This window comes from Hibiscus syriacus, unplaced genomic scaffold (assembly GCF_006381635.1).
Source record: "Hibiscus syriacus cultivar Baekdansim isolate YM2019G1 unplaced genomic scaffold, ASM638163v2 tig00110432_pilon, whole genome shotgun sequence".
NCBI classification, from domain to species: domain Eukaryota; kingdom Viridiplantae; phylum Streptophyta; class Magnoliopsida; order Malvales; family Malvaceae; genus Hibiscus; species Hibiscus syriacus.
In genome coordinates this window covers 361,259-379,603 of record NW_024062735.1, presented here as the reverse complement: position 1 = coordinate 379,603, position 18,345 = coordinate 361,259, and the positions used below count along the sequence as shown (strand labels likewise).

At 33.2% G+C, this 18,345-nt stretch overlaps 1 protein-coding gene across 1 annotated transcript; it reads right to left on the bottom strand.

The window, feature by feature from the left end:
- Positions 1-8,355: 8,355 nt before the first annotated feature.
- On the bottom strand, positions 8,356-9,937 carry LOC120125564 (ethylene-responsive transcription factor ERF060-like). Its single transcript, XM_039143967.1, has one exon. The coding sequence runs from the start codon at positions 9,573-9,575 to the stop codon at positions 8,622-8,624; it is 954 nt and encodes a 317-aa protein (XP_038999898.1). The 5' UTR covers positions 9,576-9,937; the 3' UTR covers positions 8,356-8,621.
- Between the last annotated feature and the right edge of the window lie 8,408 nt (positions 9,938-18,345).

Genomic DNA, 18,345 nt, shown 5'->3' with positions numbered 1-18,345 from the left:
TTTTTTATTAGTTTAGGATGAATATAAAATAGTATTTATTTGAAAGATTTTCAATCATTAGACAATTAACGCTTAAACAACTTTAAAGACATTGTACTCAAATCTTGTATCTCTATGAATAACAATCATATTTTAATCAAAGCCGCTTGATTCATACATTTGAACAAATTATGACTCGATAATAGTTATAATATCACATATTACTGCATTGCCATTGGCATTTAAATCCATAATAAAATAGAGATGGCTTCTCTAGGAGACCTATGCTAGCACATTGGTATCAAACTTTACAATGAGTTGGAAAGGCTCGGGCAACTTGGCATAGGCATAACGTGTAGCTTACTGATAGATTTGTTTTCAAACTTTTTTTACCCTCTATGCCATAATATCACTGTCACAATTAATTAGTTGTGCTCCATCTACCAACTACCACACAGTAAAGACCAAAGACATGGTTGGTTGGTTGGTTGGTCGTTTCAACTTGAACCAACAAAGTTGCATTTCATCACATGCAGTCCACCGCACTTTGTTTCCTCTCTAAGCATAATTTACACATCATTTTCATTTTCATTTTCATCTTCTTATTCTTCTTTTCTATTCGTCTAACATGGAATGCTTTGGTTGCTCTCTATTACTTTTTCCTTTTTGGTTCCTCTCCAACAGTTTGTAAGCACCTTACAACCTTCCAAATTCTTGGGTTAAACCCATGCAAACTCTTTATTTCATGTTAGCTTATCTTAAAGTTTTGAAAGCACCCTTAAATATGGAGGGATCGAGGTGTGGTTGTTCCTTGAAAATTTTAAATTCTTATATAATTGAGATATTTTATGCAAATAATCTATTTTTGTCCCTTAAATTTTTTTAAAGTTCATCTCCTAATATAAAATCATACATTTATTCTTTTCTCTAATTCCACATCATCAAATTACCTGTAAAATAGAAATATACAATTTTCTTCGCGGTTATAATTGAATTTTTATTTATATAAATTAAGAGCTAGATTCGTATAATTAAACTTTTCTCCAGCCTCCAAAGAATCTTGAATAACTTTAAGATGGAAGCCAAGTTTCATTCGTTCACACTACTTTTCCCCTTCACATTCAATGCTTTGGACAGAATTTAAAGGTAAAGCAATGAACGATCCAAAAACAAAATTGATTTGATATTATATTATATTATATGGTATTGTAAAAAGAACAAAGAAATTTAATAAAAAGAATATGGGGGTATGGGCAACGGGGAAGATATCCTTCTTATGCTTTGGAAGGATTCGAAATGGCCGGAGAAGAGACTCTCTTTCTCTCCTTCCATTTGTGTGAACTCATCTTTACAAGTTAAGAATAAGAATATTGTAAAGCCTGATATTTTTTTCTAGGGTGGTGGGCTCTAAATTCCCTTATCTTAGGCTTCACCCTCAAGAGATAAAAGATCTTATAATTCTGTGTGTAATTCAAAATAAATTTTATTAAATTAATCTGAATTGAATATTATAAAAATATATTAAAGAAGATCCCCCGATTAAATATATTATAACGATAATGGGCAGAGAAAATAGAGTAATGGTATCTGTATCCCCACATGTCACAGTCCCTGCAGATAAGAAAAGGAAATCATAAGTGGTTAGGGTGATCCCAGATGCTTCCATTTCAATTATTGGGCACTTGCCCCATCCAATTACACATTGGCATGCAATTCGTTAAATGAAAGCTTCTCAAAATTTCCGTAGGTGGTATAGACTGCAATAGTGAAATTTATGGTCATCGTTGTGCGTGCATGTAACTGGTTTTAGTCTTTCTTAATTAATGTACAATGCGTACTCAATAATTAGGTTTACAAATTAAAAAATTTATCCGAACAAATATAGTTTGTGTTGAATGTGAATTTGGCAATCACCGATTACCATTCAAGGAGTCAGAGAATCAATTCAAGATACCACTAGAGCTCATACACTCAGATGTCTTTGACGCAGTAAAACATGCATTACTTGAAAGTATGAAGTATATAATGACATTCATCGATGACTTCTCAAGATACGTGTGAGTTTAATTTATGAAGCAAAATTCAGAAACTTTTATGAAGTTCAAAGAATTTAAGAAAAATATAGAAGGTGAACTCGATAAGAAAATTCTGTGCCTACACATATCTCATGAAAGAGAATATTTATCGATTGTGATCAATCTGTATCTTAAGATGCACAAAATCATAAGGTAATTAACTTACCTCAATATTCCACAATAAAATGGAGTAGTGTAGCATAAGAATCGTCACCTTGCCGAAACTTGTCGAATCATGTTTCATGCTAAGAATATATTGTGAAGATTCCTGGTTGAATGTATGAGGATAACATCACATCACTACAGCAAAATAGGGTTTTAGCGGCGTTTTTAGTCCTATAGCGGCGTTTTTAAGCGCCGCTAAAAGTGCTTACGGCAATTGAAAAAACGCCGCTAAAAACAGCGTCGCTAAAGTTAGCGGCGTTTGAGAGCCAAAAACACCGCCATAAGTCTCGATCTTTTGCGACGTTTTTGGAACAAACGCCGCAAAAGGTTAGATAAATAGCGGCATTTTTGGACACAAACGTCGCAAAAGGTTAGATAAATAGCGGCGTTTTTGGACACACTCACCGCAAAAGGTCATATATCTAGCGGCGTTTTTGAATACAAACGTCGCTAATACCATTCTTTAGCTAAGAGTAATTGATATTTTGCATATTTCATTTTTGCTACACATCACCTAAATTTAATATCATGTAACTTTATATAATTAACAACAACCATCAATTTTAACAACAAAATAAATTAAAATTTATAAACATTAAAATTTAATGTAATGTAGCTTTGATGTTCATTACTTCGAAAATATTGAGTTCAAGTCCACATATGGAAAGAAAAATAAATTAGTATGCATATAATATAAGCTACAAATGCCATTTGGCTAGATTCCTGACCTAAAAGCCATTCCAAATTTTCTTGGAGATTCAACTTCTACAACTCCTCCCATTTTTCTTTGTCTGCAACCATTTTCAAAGTTATTGGACATTTCTTAATGGAAAGCATAAGCGAAAGATGATCTCTTGCAACCTTGTGGACTACGCCCACCGCTGCCCACACTGAAACCGAGAAGAGCCTTATAATCAGATATAATTTCTAAAAATGGTTGTTACAGAATGAGTGGTTGATTAGTTTCAAGCTTGAAGGCATGCAAAGTCTACTTTCTCAAAGAGGACTTGCCTGTAATAAAGTTCCCTTTAATTATTTATTTGTTGCACATCTTTACCCCTGTCATAGTTGTTGAAAATGAAGGATACTTACGCTCCAAGTGAGACTTTGACCAGAAATTCAATAATGGCATCCCAACTAAAGCTCTGTCCAAGTACCATTCTATAGAATAACTGATAGACCACAATTGTTGTCATGAACACATAAGTTAATAGCATCTTTATCATAAAATGTGTAAAAGAAAAATACTTAACAACAAAATAAGGGAAATCGACAAAATTCTTGAAATAAGGGAAATAGACAAAATTGTACCCATGTTCATATAAAAAAAAGAAATAACACATACTTGAGGACCAAAAAAGTTTATCTCAATAACTTTACAAGTTTCAGTACATTTAGTAGCTTTCTAGTTTTCTTCATCAACATGAAGAGGATGATAAAAGAGAAAAACATGTCCAACAATAAAAAGCAATAAAAAATCATTAGGAAAATAAAGAAGCAAATACACATGAACATGCTTTATGCTACGAACACTGCCAAACCAAAGCCTTGTATATAAAAAAAGCACTAACTATTAATGCATGGATAAATTAGGAAAGAAGGATAAGTAAAAATTGCTTGATCAAGCTTTATAGAACTGAAATTCTAATGCATGATTCCAAAATTGATCCTAAATGTTTTAGCAATTGCATACTTATAGTTGGAAGTAAGTGTGTGGATTTGAGCAATTCAGACCTGTTGTCCCCAATGAGTGCCATTATTTGGACTAGGAACAATTGTTAACTCAATCTCTTAATGAGTAGGATCCTCTGCTCTTCCCTATTGCACTAAAATAAGAAGAAGAGTTATCTCGGACACATTGAGCTTGCAAAAATTGTAAAGAATGCTGCAAGTACTTAACAAATATTACAAGTAGCTGCTCAAGCAAAATACTGAAATTACATGACAGAAAATAGTACAGTAACACAACATAAAAGCAAAGGTCCTGTTAGAATAAGATTAAGCTAAATTACATCTATATCTCATTTATATATATTTTAGAATTGTTGTCCAAGAAGATGAAATGCGGCTCATCCGCATAATATGTAAAACTATGAGATATTGAAGCGAACCTAAGACATAGGTATATATGAAAAGAAGGTTCCTCAACTGTTTTGTACCATAAACCACAACCCATATAGCGACACATAATACATTTGAAATCTAGACATTCAGGTTTTATAAAATTTATTGTCTTTCAAGATTTTTATTCCTATAACAAGTTTAAAACCAAAAATCTCTGGCAACACTGAAGAAATCTGAATTAATAAACCACTGACCAGAATATAAACCAATAGAAGGATCATAATAAATAAGTTTCACAAAATCCAAAACGAAAAATGATTTAGTTACATAAGGCAGTTGATCAGCAATTGAAACTAAAATACAGAGCAAACTTGTAAGTTTTCAAAATCTAGACATTTCGATTTGTAAAATCTATCATCTTTCAAGACTTCGTATCCCTATAACATGCTAAAAACCATAGCATCTCTGGAAGCAACATATTTCATCTCTCTTATCGTATAGGAATGAAAGTTCTCGACATGAATACTTAATAAATTCAAGAGGGATGAGGAGTGTGTTTTTAGAATGATTTAGAGGCTTAATATTTATAATATTTTTACTTGCTAACAATAGAATAGATGGTTAAAAAAATAAGATGGACACTTTTTAAATTTACTAAAAAATTATCTAACATCACTTTATGCAGAATACAACATTCAGGTGACAACTAATTACTACACGATTGCACCATCAATAAGCATGATTCTGAATTCATGCAGTAAGGTGACATCTCCACTCCTACGATTGCTACATTCAGGTGACATCTTCTAGAGCCATATTAGGAGTTCTAACATTGTCGGTTTTCATCTTCAACACCGAGGGGTTCCATATCATTCTAGCTATCTTTTTAGCCGTCTGATGCTTCTTATCACTCACTAGTTTTTTTTACTGAGAAATCATCAATGGTTTAGGGGTGCAAACTTCAACTTCTACTTGCACAGTACATTTGCTTTTCTCTTCATCGTCGGGAAAATTTAAACATGTTTTTTCAGTTAAGGCACTGAAAATCCGACATAATCGAATCAAAGACACAATTATAAGAACCAAAGTATTCATACATAACTCGATTAATGTTGGGAAAAAAACCACAATTCTTTAAAAAAAACTGCATAATGAAAAATACCAAAAGGAAATTAAAAATCTCAAATTTTCTCCTTGATAAAAATGCAACAATTTTACTTGGTAACAGGTAAATTGTTGATTAGATTAATATCCCATTATCCCTGAAAACTATCTTAATTCGGTGAAGCTTAATTACATCACAATTCTTTTTTTCCCTATCAGATCTAAGCAATTAAGAGAACCACGAGTCCTATAATTTTCAAAATATAATTCAATAACAAATAATTAAATTCAATCAGGTTAAAATCTAAAGTAAAGTAATGACTAAATCAAAACCCTAAAAATACCAAGAATAACGGATCAAAATGATACTATTATAGAGAAAATAGTGAGAGAGAGAAAAAAGAGAGAACATACAGAAAGGAGCGTAGCTCAAGGAGGTTGCGAACCAGTGCTCGACATTGTGTGCTTCGTCTTCCAATTCTCCTTTCATGAAATCAAAGAAACATGGCTCCGAGAACTCGTATAACTGGTCGATAACTATGGACGTCATAACGTTTGATCCGTCCATCAGATTCCTAAAATGGTGAGATTTTCTCACTGTTTTGTTTTGCTAGGGGGAGGAATGAAATTTGGTGAAAAGGGATTTTCTTCAGTCTCCGATTTAGGCACCAAAATTGTAAGTAACCATAATAAAAATGAAAAAGGGTTAGAAACTGTAAACTTGCCGCGTTGGTGAACTTCAAAATTACAATCAAATCTAAACATATGAAGTCAACAAAGGGATAAAAAAATTGGGAAGAAATTATGGAACCTTACAGTGAGGGAAATAATAGGAAGAGATGGTGATGAAGAAATAGATCTGAGAGAATATATACTTTGAAATTTAAAGAGAGACAGAGAGACGATGAAAGAAAAGGACGAAGAATATATATAAAAAAGTACAGAGAGAGAGAGTGGCGCGCCTGAGAGGAGGCTGAAGTGTTTCTTTGAATTTTTAAAAACTTTGTATCACGCTACTTTAGTGGCATTTTTAAGTAAAAACGCCGCTAAATACTCGTACTTTAGAGGCGTTTTTTAAGCAAACGCCGCTAAAGACTCGTATTTAGTGGCGTTTTTATATAAAGGTCGCAATAGAGTAGTATTTTAGTGGCGTTTGTGCTTAAAATGCCACATGAGTATTTAGCGGCGTTTGTAGAAAAATGCCTTTAAAGTACGAGTATTTAGCGGCCTTTTTGCTTAAAATGCCACGAAAGTACGAGTTTTAGCGGCGTTTGTACTTAAAACGCCACTAAAGTACTACTCTATAGCGGCATTTTTTAAACAAACACCGCTAAAGTATCATTTTGTGGCGTTTGTATTGTAAACACCGCTATATGTTTACATTTTGTGGCGTTTACTCTATAAACACCGCTAAAAACGCCGCTACAAAACAGTTTTGCTGTAGTGTATGTAATTAATAGGCTCTCACAAACAAACTTGGGATTTAGTTCATGGTATGAGAGGCTATAGAAGTCAAGCTAACTATTACTCATCTCAAAATATTTGGATGCATATGCTAAGTCTTCATGCTAGATCACCTAAGGAGCAAATTTGAAAAAAAAGGTAATTCGATGCATCTTTGTCAGCTATGATGATGTACGATGATAAAGTTGTTTTGATCCAACCACCAGTAAGTGTTACACTTTAAGAAATATAATATTTGATGAAGCTTCTTCATGGTAGTCACCTTAGAAGATCGAGTTTCCATAATTTCATGGCTTAGAAAAGGTTCAAGAAGAAAAAGAAGAAAATTAAGAGAAACATTAAATCCAAGTGAAGAAAGAGAAATATCACACTCCAAGGACAAGAGTTCATGGAAGATTGGTGTACATCAACCTCATCCGAGGAGCTTCGTCCAAGACAAATGAAAGTTGAGAAGCATGCACAATAACTACGAAGATCAACAAAGCCAAACTAATTAATCCAAGGTATGCCAACAATATTGCTATTGTGAATGAATATATACCCATTAAGCCATCCACTTATGAAGAGACAACACAAAGTCGAGAGTGGTAGAAAGCTATGGAAGAAGAAGTTAATGCACTAAAAAAATCAGACATGAGATTTAGTTCCAAAACCAAAAGATGTGAAACTAATATCTTGTAAATAAGTTTACAAGGTGAAGACCCAACCAGATGGCTCTATTGAAAGGTATAAAGCTCGACTTATTGTACGAGATTTTCCTCAACAATATGAACTAGATTATGAAGAAATATTTAGCTCAGTGGTAATGATTATAACAATTCGAGTCTTACTAGCTTTGGCTGCTAGCAAATCTGCAAGTTGTGGCAAATAGATGTCAATAATATTTTCTTACATGGTAAACTTGACAATGACATGTATATGGAGTAACCAAGAGGCTATGAGAGCGAGATCCACCTTGAGCAAAAATGGACTTAGAATAAAGGATGAATTAAAGAAATAAAGAAATTATGGTCCAAATCACAAAACTCTCAAAATAATAAGTTAAATTTTTTGGTTTTCATATGAATAAAAAAAATTCAAAATTCAAATTAGCTTAAGCTCGATAATCAACTCAATAATTCAAGTTGACTTGAATAACTTAAAATTGAGAAAAATGATTTTTTGAGTTAAACATGAACATATGATTTCATGTCAAGGTTTGTATAATAATACATAATGAATTTCTTCATTATCTTCCTTTATGTCATGAAAAAGAAATGTACAATTTCTGCAAAAAGACTTATTAATGTACAATTGCTTCGGCAACTTCTGAGGTTAATGTTTACAAGGAATCTTTGTTTGCTAATCACTATTTACGATACGAAGAGTGATATCTCAATGGACAGATTAGGGCAAAAACATGTGGAGGAGGAGAATCAATCACCAACACATGCAAACCATATACATAATTAAAGATAAAATATATTATAAATAGTCATCTGATAATATTTTTCTAAACTTTACACTGGACCTTTAATAAAACATTAACTTCAAAGGACTCCAATGGCCGTTGCTAGGATAAAAAGTATCAGCAGGACCAGTCTACAAAGGCAGATATCTCTGTTACAACATATTGACATGACATAGATTCTAAACTCATGACACCTAATTAAAACTCTTTAGCAGCTCTACAAATGTCAAAAATTTCACTGTAGAGGCTACAAGTGATAATAGTAGTAATGACACTGGAAAAAGATTACATGATAGTAGTTGTAATTTTGTTTTCAAGACTCAAGAAAGTTCCCTGATGGCTTCCCAATCGATTTCCACTGAAGGGAACTTCTCCAAACTGAAGTTTTCATTGTCTTCCCACTTTGAATCAGAGAAATCCAAGAAAGTGATATCGGATTCTGGCGAAGAAGACCCTGCCAATGATTCATCGGATAAATCTGGTGTTGACAGTGAATTCTCCACTTTAGGGTCGGATAATCTTGGAGACTGATCGATCTCCTCGCTCTTCACCTTGGGTTTTGTATCGGAAACGGGAGAGGTCTTCCCCAAGCTCTCACAGATGGCTTGTAGCTTTGCATCAACCGAGGAATGGAGAGGCTTGAAGCCACCATATTCCCCGGAAACATGAGATCCTTGGTGCTTGAGGTGGGGGAAGTTGAGCCTGGCGAATTCTCCTCGGAGCATGTAAGCAGCCTTGTCATAAGCCAAAGCTGCTTCTTCCGCTGTATTGAAAGTACCGAGCCAAAGTCGGGTTCGGTTCTTTGGGAGTCTGGTTTCAGCAACCCATTTCCCCCAGTGCCTCTGCCTCACTCCCCTGTAGAGTTTTGCAGGCTTTGGAGGAGTTGAGGAGACAAGTTTCATAAGGACAGCTTTCGGGGAAAGAAAGTTGAGCCTCTTGTTTTGAACAGGTGTTGCTGGAACCATAGAATCAAGCTGCTGTTGATAAATTTGAGCTTGAATTTGAAGGATTTGGGTAGGGTTTAGTTGGTTAAGCCCGATTGAACCTGTTTGCTCGAAACTCACCAGATTGTTATGGTTAAAGAACCCATGACCCTTGCTAGGCTGTGAAGGAAGTTGAGAATATGAAAAAGAAGAGGAAAAAGAAGAAGATAAAGGAGTAGTAGATGAAACACTTTTCATAAAAGGTTCAAGTGCTTTCATTAACTCTTCTCTAGAAGGATCTGAAAAGACCGAGTTGCTGCTTCTATTATACATATCTATAGCTGCTGCCATATTCAAAAACTAAAACAGGCAATAGTTTGATAGAAGGAAAAAAAACACAACCTTGAGGGAACAAAAACAAACCCTCTTAGCTGATGAAGATAAAGATTAAAACCGTGTACTAATTGATTTTAAAAAAAACAGAAACCTGGATCTCTATTCTGGATCACCTGGCTTTCAAAAACCAACCTGGTGTAGGCTTTGTTTTTTACACTAATTTGTTGAGCTTGAAAGACAGACGATAACAGAAAGGGATTCAGAGAAGCGGGGAATTGCAGATCAAAGGGGGGAATTATGGAGAAAACTTAAATGATTGAACACTGTCGAAAAATTCTCTCAAATTTTGTTTTTCTTGGTGGCCTCGCTTTGGTGTTTTCTCTCTTGCAATTGGAGGGTCACCTTATATCTTCTTATATAAAACTCTGGACTCTGCCCCCCATGTGCTTTCTCTCTCAAAAAACCATTAGATTTTTCATAATTTTTACTTAATTAATTTATCACCCTCTTTCTCGTCAACTTCGAAGATGCCATGATTCGATGGGGATGGGAGTTTCGCCACTTACTTCGAAGGGATTAACCGGCAGGTGTCGGTTTTCAAAAGGCTGTCCCTACACGTTTTAGACTTAATTGACTGCGATTTAAATGAGTGGTGGACTTTTTTGTTCATGACCTTTTGGAATTTAATGTAAAATTTGGTCCTATCTCTTGTTCCCCCCCCCCCAACACAATAATCAATAAATTTTCATTATTTATCCTTTGAATAACAAAATTAGTCATCCATCTTTAATGAAACTATGGACAATAATATTAAAGAATTCAAGACGTCACTTTGTCATTGAAACAAGTTCAATTAAATTTTAGTTTTATTTGTATAGAAAACATTAAAAAATATAATTATGAAGACAAACACTAAAAACAAAAAGCAAAACCGTGGGTTAAGGTTGTAATAATTAAAGGCATGTGGCCACTAAGCAAGAGGGAAACGTCAATTGCGGCGCCGATTGAGAGGTGAAACACAGAAACAAGAGATGATTGGGCAATGCGTCTCTTGAGATCTGTGAAACATCACGCATTTCAATAACAATAATGGATATCTTTAAAGTCTCTGTCATCTAAAATAACCTTTGCTAAGCGTTAAAATGTTTGGAATTTTCTACAATTTTATTAATTTCCCTGCAATTTCGGACTCTAATTTAGAAAACCCGATTAACAAAATCAACCCCAAAAACAACAACTAAATTAAGTTTAGGAATGGCTTGGAGTAGGAGGAAAAGAAAAACACATCTATTTTTGCTTTATATATTATTATCAACTTTTCACCCTTCGAAGCTCTTTCGCGCCATTTACGTACGTAACCTAACTATTCTTTCAATGAAACGTATGGTCATTCACTTACTTTCCCTTCAATATATATATATATATATATATATATATATATATATATATATATATATATATATATGAGTGAGGATTCAGTTATATAAGTAAAATATTATTTTATTTTATATAGATTTATAATCGTTGAATGAGTGAAAGTAGATGTCTGAGATTAATTTTTTTTTATGAATCTCATTTTCTACTATTAATCTCAAGATTCTTTTTTACTCATTTAACATCTAAAACTAAAAGAATTTTACATTGTGTAATAAGATTACGTGTGTGTGTGAGAGAGAGGATTCAATTACATAGTGTAATTTTTTTAGTTTTATATAAATTTAAGACCGTTTAATGAGTGAAAATAGAAAATTGAGATTAACGGTATTAAATGAGAATATATTTAAATAAATTCAATTTTAATTTAGTCATTTCTCATCATTTCATTTCGATTTGCATAGAACAGTTGGTGGCTAATGATTTTATAAAGTTTAGTCAATTTAATCATAAATAAATATATAATGTAACTTTTTAAATTTATATATTAACAAATTTAATCATAATAATTTCGAACTGAATGGGATATTTAGCAATATTTTGTTAAACTGTTGTTAATTCAATGAAAATGATGGTTAAAAAAAATCTTATCTTATACTATAAAATAATTTCAAGTAAGAGTCATATATAACAAGGTATAAATCAAATATATATGTAAACAAAACTTAAACGCTTAGAATATTTTAATGTAGTATTAACAGGCAGCTTATTGGATTTTGAGAGGGCAGAGAGCACGTGGCTTCTTCTCAAGTTATTGTTTTGGGTTTCATGGGCCTTTCGAGTTAATCATTTGTCTCCCAAAAGTTTATTATTTTGTTTCCAGGTCAACTACATGAAATTTGATTAAATTTCCATTTTTATCATCAATTAAAAAAATTATAAAATAATTATTAACATTATCGTTTTATAACATAATTTATGTTGACACCCTTTGACTAATCCATTTCAACTCATATTTCAAAGAAATAAAAATCCTCTAAAAGTAGATACAATACATCAAAACAGGTTTTTAGTGACGTTTTTAGTCTTATAACGTCGTTTTTAAGCGTCGCTAAAAACACTACCGATGCTAGTAAGAGCGTCGCAAGAAGCACCGTTAAAATGAATGACACAAAAGTTAGTGGTGTTTGTGAATCTAAAACGCCGCAAAAGGTTGAGTTATATAGTGGTGTTTGTTCTTTCAAACACCACTATATGTTATGATTTATAGTGGCGTTTTTGTCCACAAACAACACCAATTCTCTTGTCTTTAGTGTCGTTTTTGTCCACAAACGCCGCTAATTCTATTGTTTTTAGTGGCATTTGTAATACAAAATGCCGCTATATATTAACGCCGCTATTTGTAAAAGGTTAGTATAGGCAAATTTGATTGGGTTGCTCTTCGTTGAACCTGTAAATTGTTTATCATCACTATCTTAATCCTTAAACTTCTATTAATGCTAATATAATATTATTTTACTAATGAGTTTAAACATTGGGTCTGATGACATTATTTAAAGAGCTGGTAACGTCAGCTGTTTTTTTGCAATAACCAGAAGCCTAGTTCTATCAAGCAACATTCTTTTCAAAACTAGAGAATATGAAGGTAAGTAATTTATTAAAGAAAACAATTTATCATCATTTATCGTACATGATATATTTAAAGAATATTAAGTTCAAAGCTAACAAACTAAACTTTCATAACTTTAAAGAATATCTTTGCACTCTTTAGAGCCACCAAAGCTTTAAGCATCCTGAAGTATACGAGAGAAGATTGTTCAGTATATGATAGGGTATCAAGTGGAGCACATAGCATTGCATAACTTGAAACTAGCTCTTACCAAGTTCAAGGATTGGTGGAGTAAATTTCAAAGCTTGAAATGCCACCTGATATTAAATAATGTAAAATTAGAATCTTGAGAGCAAACATAACTTGGTAAAGAAGAGGGTAAAGTCATCCAAATCCAGTAAGATTTTGTGTACCTTGCACAAAGAGTAGATGCTTCACCAAAAAATGCAATTGCTTCTTCAACAACACCTAAAATAATCAGACACAAAAGAATATAAATATGAATGAATATATATGAGAACAAGCACTAAATGGTTCTAGAATAAGAACACATGAAAAATGAAATATTGCGTGAAACAAAATCAACACGAGACATAGACAGAACAGTCTCCATACGACATTAGGTGCATGGTTTTAATACTTCGGTTGATTCTTCCATGTGCACGGTATATACAACGCCTTTGTTTCTAAGCACCTAATGTAATTGCATGTGCTGTAGTAGAACCCCATATATTAGAGATAGGAGGAAATGGTTATACATATCCAAACAATCAGGTACTGCTTACAAACTATTAGAGAAAGGTCTTTCAAGCTCAGATTTAATCTATATCTATCTTTTTGTAAACTAGTTCATATCTTGAACAACTTTTCCCAAAAATAAAAACACACAATTGAAACTGATCCGCATGAACTATTAATAGCTCTTAGAAAAAACAAGAGTAAAAACAAAATGCATTGGCTACTAGTGGATAAAATGCATCATCAACATGATCATTCAGTAAAACCAAATTTGGTATGTTTTAAGGTTCAAAAGTGGTGGTCCTCACACGGCCATCCTAAATAGTTATATTCACGATAAATTCATAGAAAATATGCTTTGGCATCTTTTATACTATATCAAAATTCAAATGTGAAATGGCTAACCCAAGTTGCAGGAATTGTTTTGCCGGATAACCAAAAAAAAAAAGATTCATTGAATGAGAGATAATATATGTTGGAAACCCAAAATGTTATTTAAAGTCTTCAATGACAAAAGGCATGCATATTTATGTTTGGACAAACAACCACAATAAAGACATAGATCAGATAAATGTCCTATAAAATCTGAAGTCAAAAACAAGTGCAATGCACCATCTTTGTCCAGCTCGATACTGATGTAATTGCCAACATTGCTATGTTATAATTAAAAATATTCATTTTTACCCAAAAAAGTCACATAAGACAGCCATGTAGTAAGTGATTAAAAACCTTAAAAATTCCTCATATATTCTTTTTACTACGGTAGAGAGTGAATTATTAATTAAGCCTAGCTTTGGTTCACATCAATTAAAAATAAAAAACAAAATGTATAATGACAATATAAATTCAACTTACTACTTACATTGTTTGAGTTAATACACTTTTACAGCCTTATACACACTAGTACACTGTTCTCTAAAAACATTTAGCTGGAAGTATTGAGCCACAGTTTCACAGAAAAGAGACATTTATCCCGTTATCAATGAAGTAAGTTACATAAAGTGATACTAATAACTGAAAAAACAGAAATGGACATGCAGGTATATAAAGACAAGAATAAACTGAGCAAGAGTAAATTACCATGGTCTTAGTCTTAAAAGCAAAGTCCTTTATATCTTGTTGCTTTGACGTCATCTCCTTCACAAGCTCATTGAATGTCTCAAGTGAATCCTCTATTCCCTCCTTAACAATGTTGCCATCTTTCGCTTCCATTAGAGCCCTTGTCAGTTCTTCTCAGGGTTTCTTTATGGTACATGTAACACCCCAACCCGTACCCGACCCGGATACGAGTCCGACGTGTCACATTGACTTTTCAAATCTTGACTCTTAAGAAAAATCCCGGGAAATTTAAAACTTTATTTAAAACAAAATACAGACTTGATCAGAGTGCTCGTACTTAATGACTTATTACATGCCAACACTTTATACATAACCAAATACATACTTTGTCAAATACTTCTGATCTGATCTTTTAGTAGTGATACTGTCTTTGCCACTTCTATTCTTTCACTTCTCGTTTCTTGGTACCTACGTGTAAATCACTTACACGCTAAGTCATAGACTTAGTGAGGCATATAAAACATATAATATAACCATATATCATTTCATATACATAAAAGACATACATATGCAAACACTATCAATAATCCTTTCCACTTACCATATACTCATCATATAACACATATATCACTATACCCAGAAACACACATAACATCATATAATTCATGTATGTGCATTCATATCATTGAATCATGACATATCAATATGCATGAATCTATTTTATGATAACAATATACAATCAGGTCATGCACACATGCAACTTACCTTCTTTTATCACTTTCACTTTCATTTGTCTTTCAATTTCATTGCCCATGTATATTATTGAGAATAGAGGTATGTGAGTACATTGAGGTTGTGCACTAATGCTGTCACCACAGCTCGTATAAATTCCCTCATGGGGCACCAAACATTCGTTCAGTATTCGTCCCGAAGGACCTGTCCAGAGGTTACAAAGAACCCCGATAACTATCCAGAGGTCATAAAGATCCTCGGCAACTATCCATATGTTCCTTTCAACATAGGTAAACCCTCGACTCTTGGCATGCCAACTATACCTATAGCTCTCGTATCATATACTATGGGCATTTATTTATACATTTCGTATCACTTGTTCTTTCTCTTCTGTCACATACCACATGTATGTGTAACCATATATCTCATATCATATCACATGTATTATATATACATGTATTCACGTAAATCATTTCATATAATTCATATCACATATATCACATGTGCATATAAGCTTATAGCTTCTTTCACATATACATGTAGTCACATAGCTTTCTTTCATGTAACCATGCATGTCATGTCAAATAACATATATCATATGTTGCCTTTTCACTTAAGCATATAAATCATATAACATAGCATCCATCTATTTCTATGTATTAATGCATACATGGTAATCACATAACAATTTAGAAGTTACTTCTTACCATAGTAACTCCATCACTGGCTCATCACAAGCCAATGTTAATTCAATAAAATAAGTACAAAATAAATTGCACTCACCTTAGCTTTGCTTTGATTCGATTCTAATTCCTCAATTGTCCTGAAACGGATCACGTTCTATCTCTACATAACAATACACAGATTCATATCAATATTCCAATTGATATATTCTAAACTGTCACTTCTTAGGCTAAGAGAAAAGCCAATTTCCTCTTTTAATGAAGGTATGCATCGATGCACTACTTGTGCATCGATGCATAAAATGCATTCGATGTTTCCTTATTAATGGGGATGCATCGATGCACTCCTTATGCATCGATGCATAAATCCTACTCGATGTTTTCTATTTAAAATCATGCATCGATGCACTGCATGTGCATCGATGCACCTTAAACAATTTCTGGTATTTATCATCGATGCATCGATGCACAATGAATGTGCATCGATGCACATTGCCCAGAACTGACATTTTAACACGCAAATCATCAACTCTTCCCTTAATTCTTCTATTTTGATCCCCTATTATGACTTTAAACTCAACTATCATTATTGAAACCAACTTATGACCATATAAATCATATTTATCTTCCATATTTCATCAAGATTCTTAAAATTAAGAATCTTACTAAACTTTTAAATTTGTTATAAATCTTTTCTAACTTCATAAATCTCTTATTCTTATTGATGACAAGTCAAATTCCATCTTAAAAATCTCTTATTAACTCTTTTCCAGAATTTCCTTTAAAAACTCATTTTCTTTAATCTTTCATAACTTCTTTATCTTTCAATTTTAGGACAACTTAAACTATCCATAAGCTTAAGAATTACCTAATGATCAAAACCCACTCTTAAAAATAACAAATAATCAGCTAACAAGGAATCTTACCTTTGCAAGCTTGACTCATTCTTTCTCTCGTACATGAAGAAGAAGAAGAAGATGAAGAGAATATCTCTTCATCCTTATCCCCTCTAACATATTAATCCTTATCATATATATTTTTAATTCATTTAATAGTCAAATGACCATTTTGCCCTCTACTTCATTTGATAATTACTAACAACTTTTAGGATTTATTTCCAGATAAATCCTTGAATTATTCCATTCTTCTACTTAATTCATCAAATTCTGAAACTTTACAATTTAGTCACTAACCCCTAGTTTGGGATGTTACAATTCTCCCCTCCTTAAGAAAATTCGTCCTCGAATTTTCACTTTATAACAATATGAAGCAATCCTTATATACAGTCCTCTTTAATTACTCAATACATATCTCTTTCACTCATGCTATAAATAATCTAACACCACTTATAACACTTATCCTACTTGATTCTTTAAACTCTATCATTCTCATATCTTTTTCTATTTATTCCTCATTATCAAGATTTCCTTATAGCATAACTAAACCATATATTTTCTCATGTTCTCATACGCTATTTAATCCACTCAAGTAACCACAAATCTTATTTACCTGAACATTATACCTTAATGGGTTTATATCAATAAAACTACTACAATTAACCAATATCATAACGCATTTACTATACAACCGAAAGATACCTGCTAATAATTCTGGGTCCTCACAGTCTTCATTATCATTAAGATTATATATTCTAGCAGTGGAGCGCATCTCCTGTTGAGTAGAAGATTCTGTTTGATTTCTTTCTCTACCTCTACCCCTACCTCTTTGAGACATCAAAACAGATCACTCTGATTGTGCAAGCTCTCTGTCATTCAATGGACAATCTCTCATGAAATGTCCTATTTCCCCACATCAGAAACAAGCTCCAGATTTAATTCTACATATCCCACCATGATATCTTCCACAATTCTGAAAATGTCTCAATTGTGCTCTTCCATCACCAGACTCTACAAATTGAGTCTGTCTATCTCTCATCTGACTTGATCCTCTAGCGGAGGATGTCATCGACTCTGACCGTGCTTGAGATCGAAAATCAGGATCTCTACTTCTTTTGGGTGATACTAAACTCGATGAAGGCCCCGTTCTTTTAAAAGATTGAACTCTTTGATCCCCATAACGTTCATTCTGAGCTCTTTCAAGAGCTTTTGCACGATTCACTACCTCTTGAAACGAGGACAGATTTAACACAATCAACATCTCCTTTAATCTCGGGTGTAAGCCCTCCACAAACCATTCGCATGCATCTTTTTCTGTTGGAACTAACTCAGCCGCAAAACGACTCAACTTATTGAATTCACACTCATATTCATATATAGTGTGATCCAATTGCTTCAGATTCAAGAATTCTTGTTTCATTTGCTTGATGAACTGGTCTCCTATATACTTGTGTTTGAACTCTTCTAAAAACAAGAACCAGGTCACTTGGTCACTTGTTATTCTTAGAGTAACGTTCGTCCACCATATTCTCGCTTGTCCACGAAGCAAGAAGACTACTCCGTCTAACTTTTCCATATCAGAACAATGAAGTCCATCTAGCATAATCTTTACGTCATTGAGCCAAAAGTCCGTTTCAACAGGACTCTCCTCAACTTCACCTTTGAATTCAGGAGCTCCTAATCCTTTTAAATCT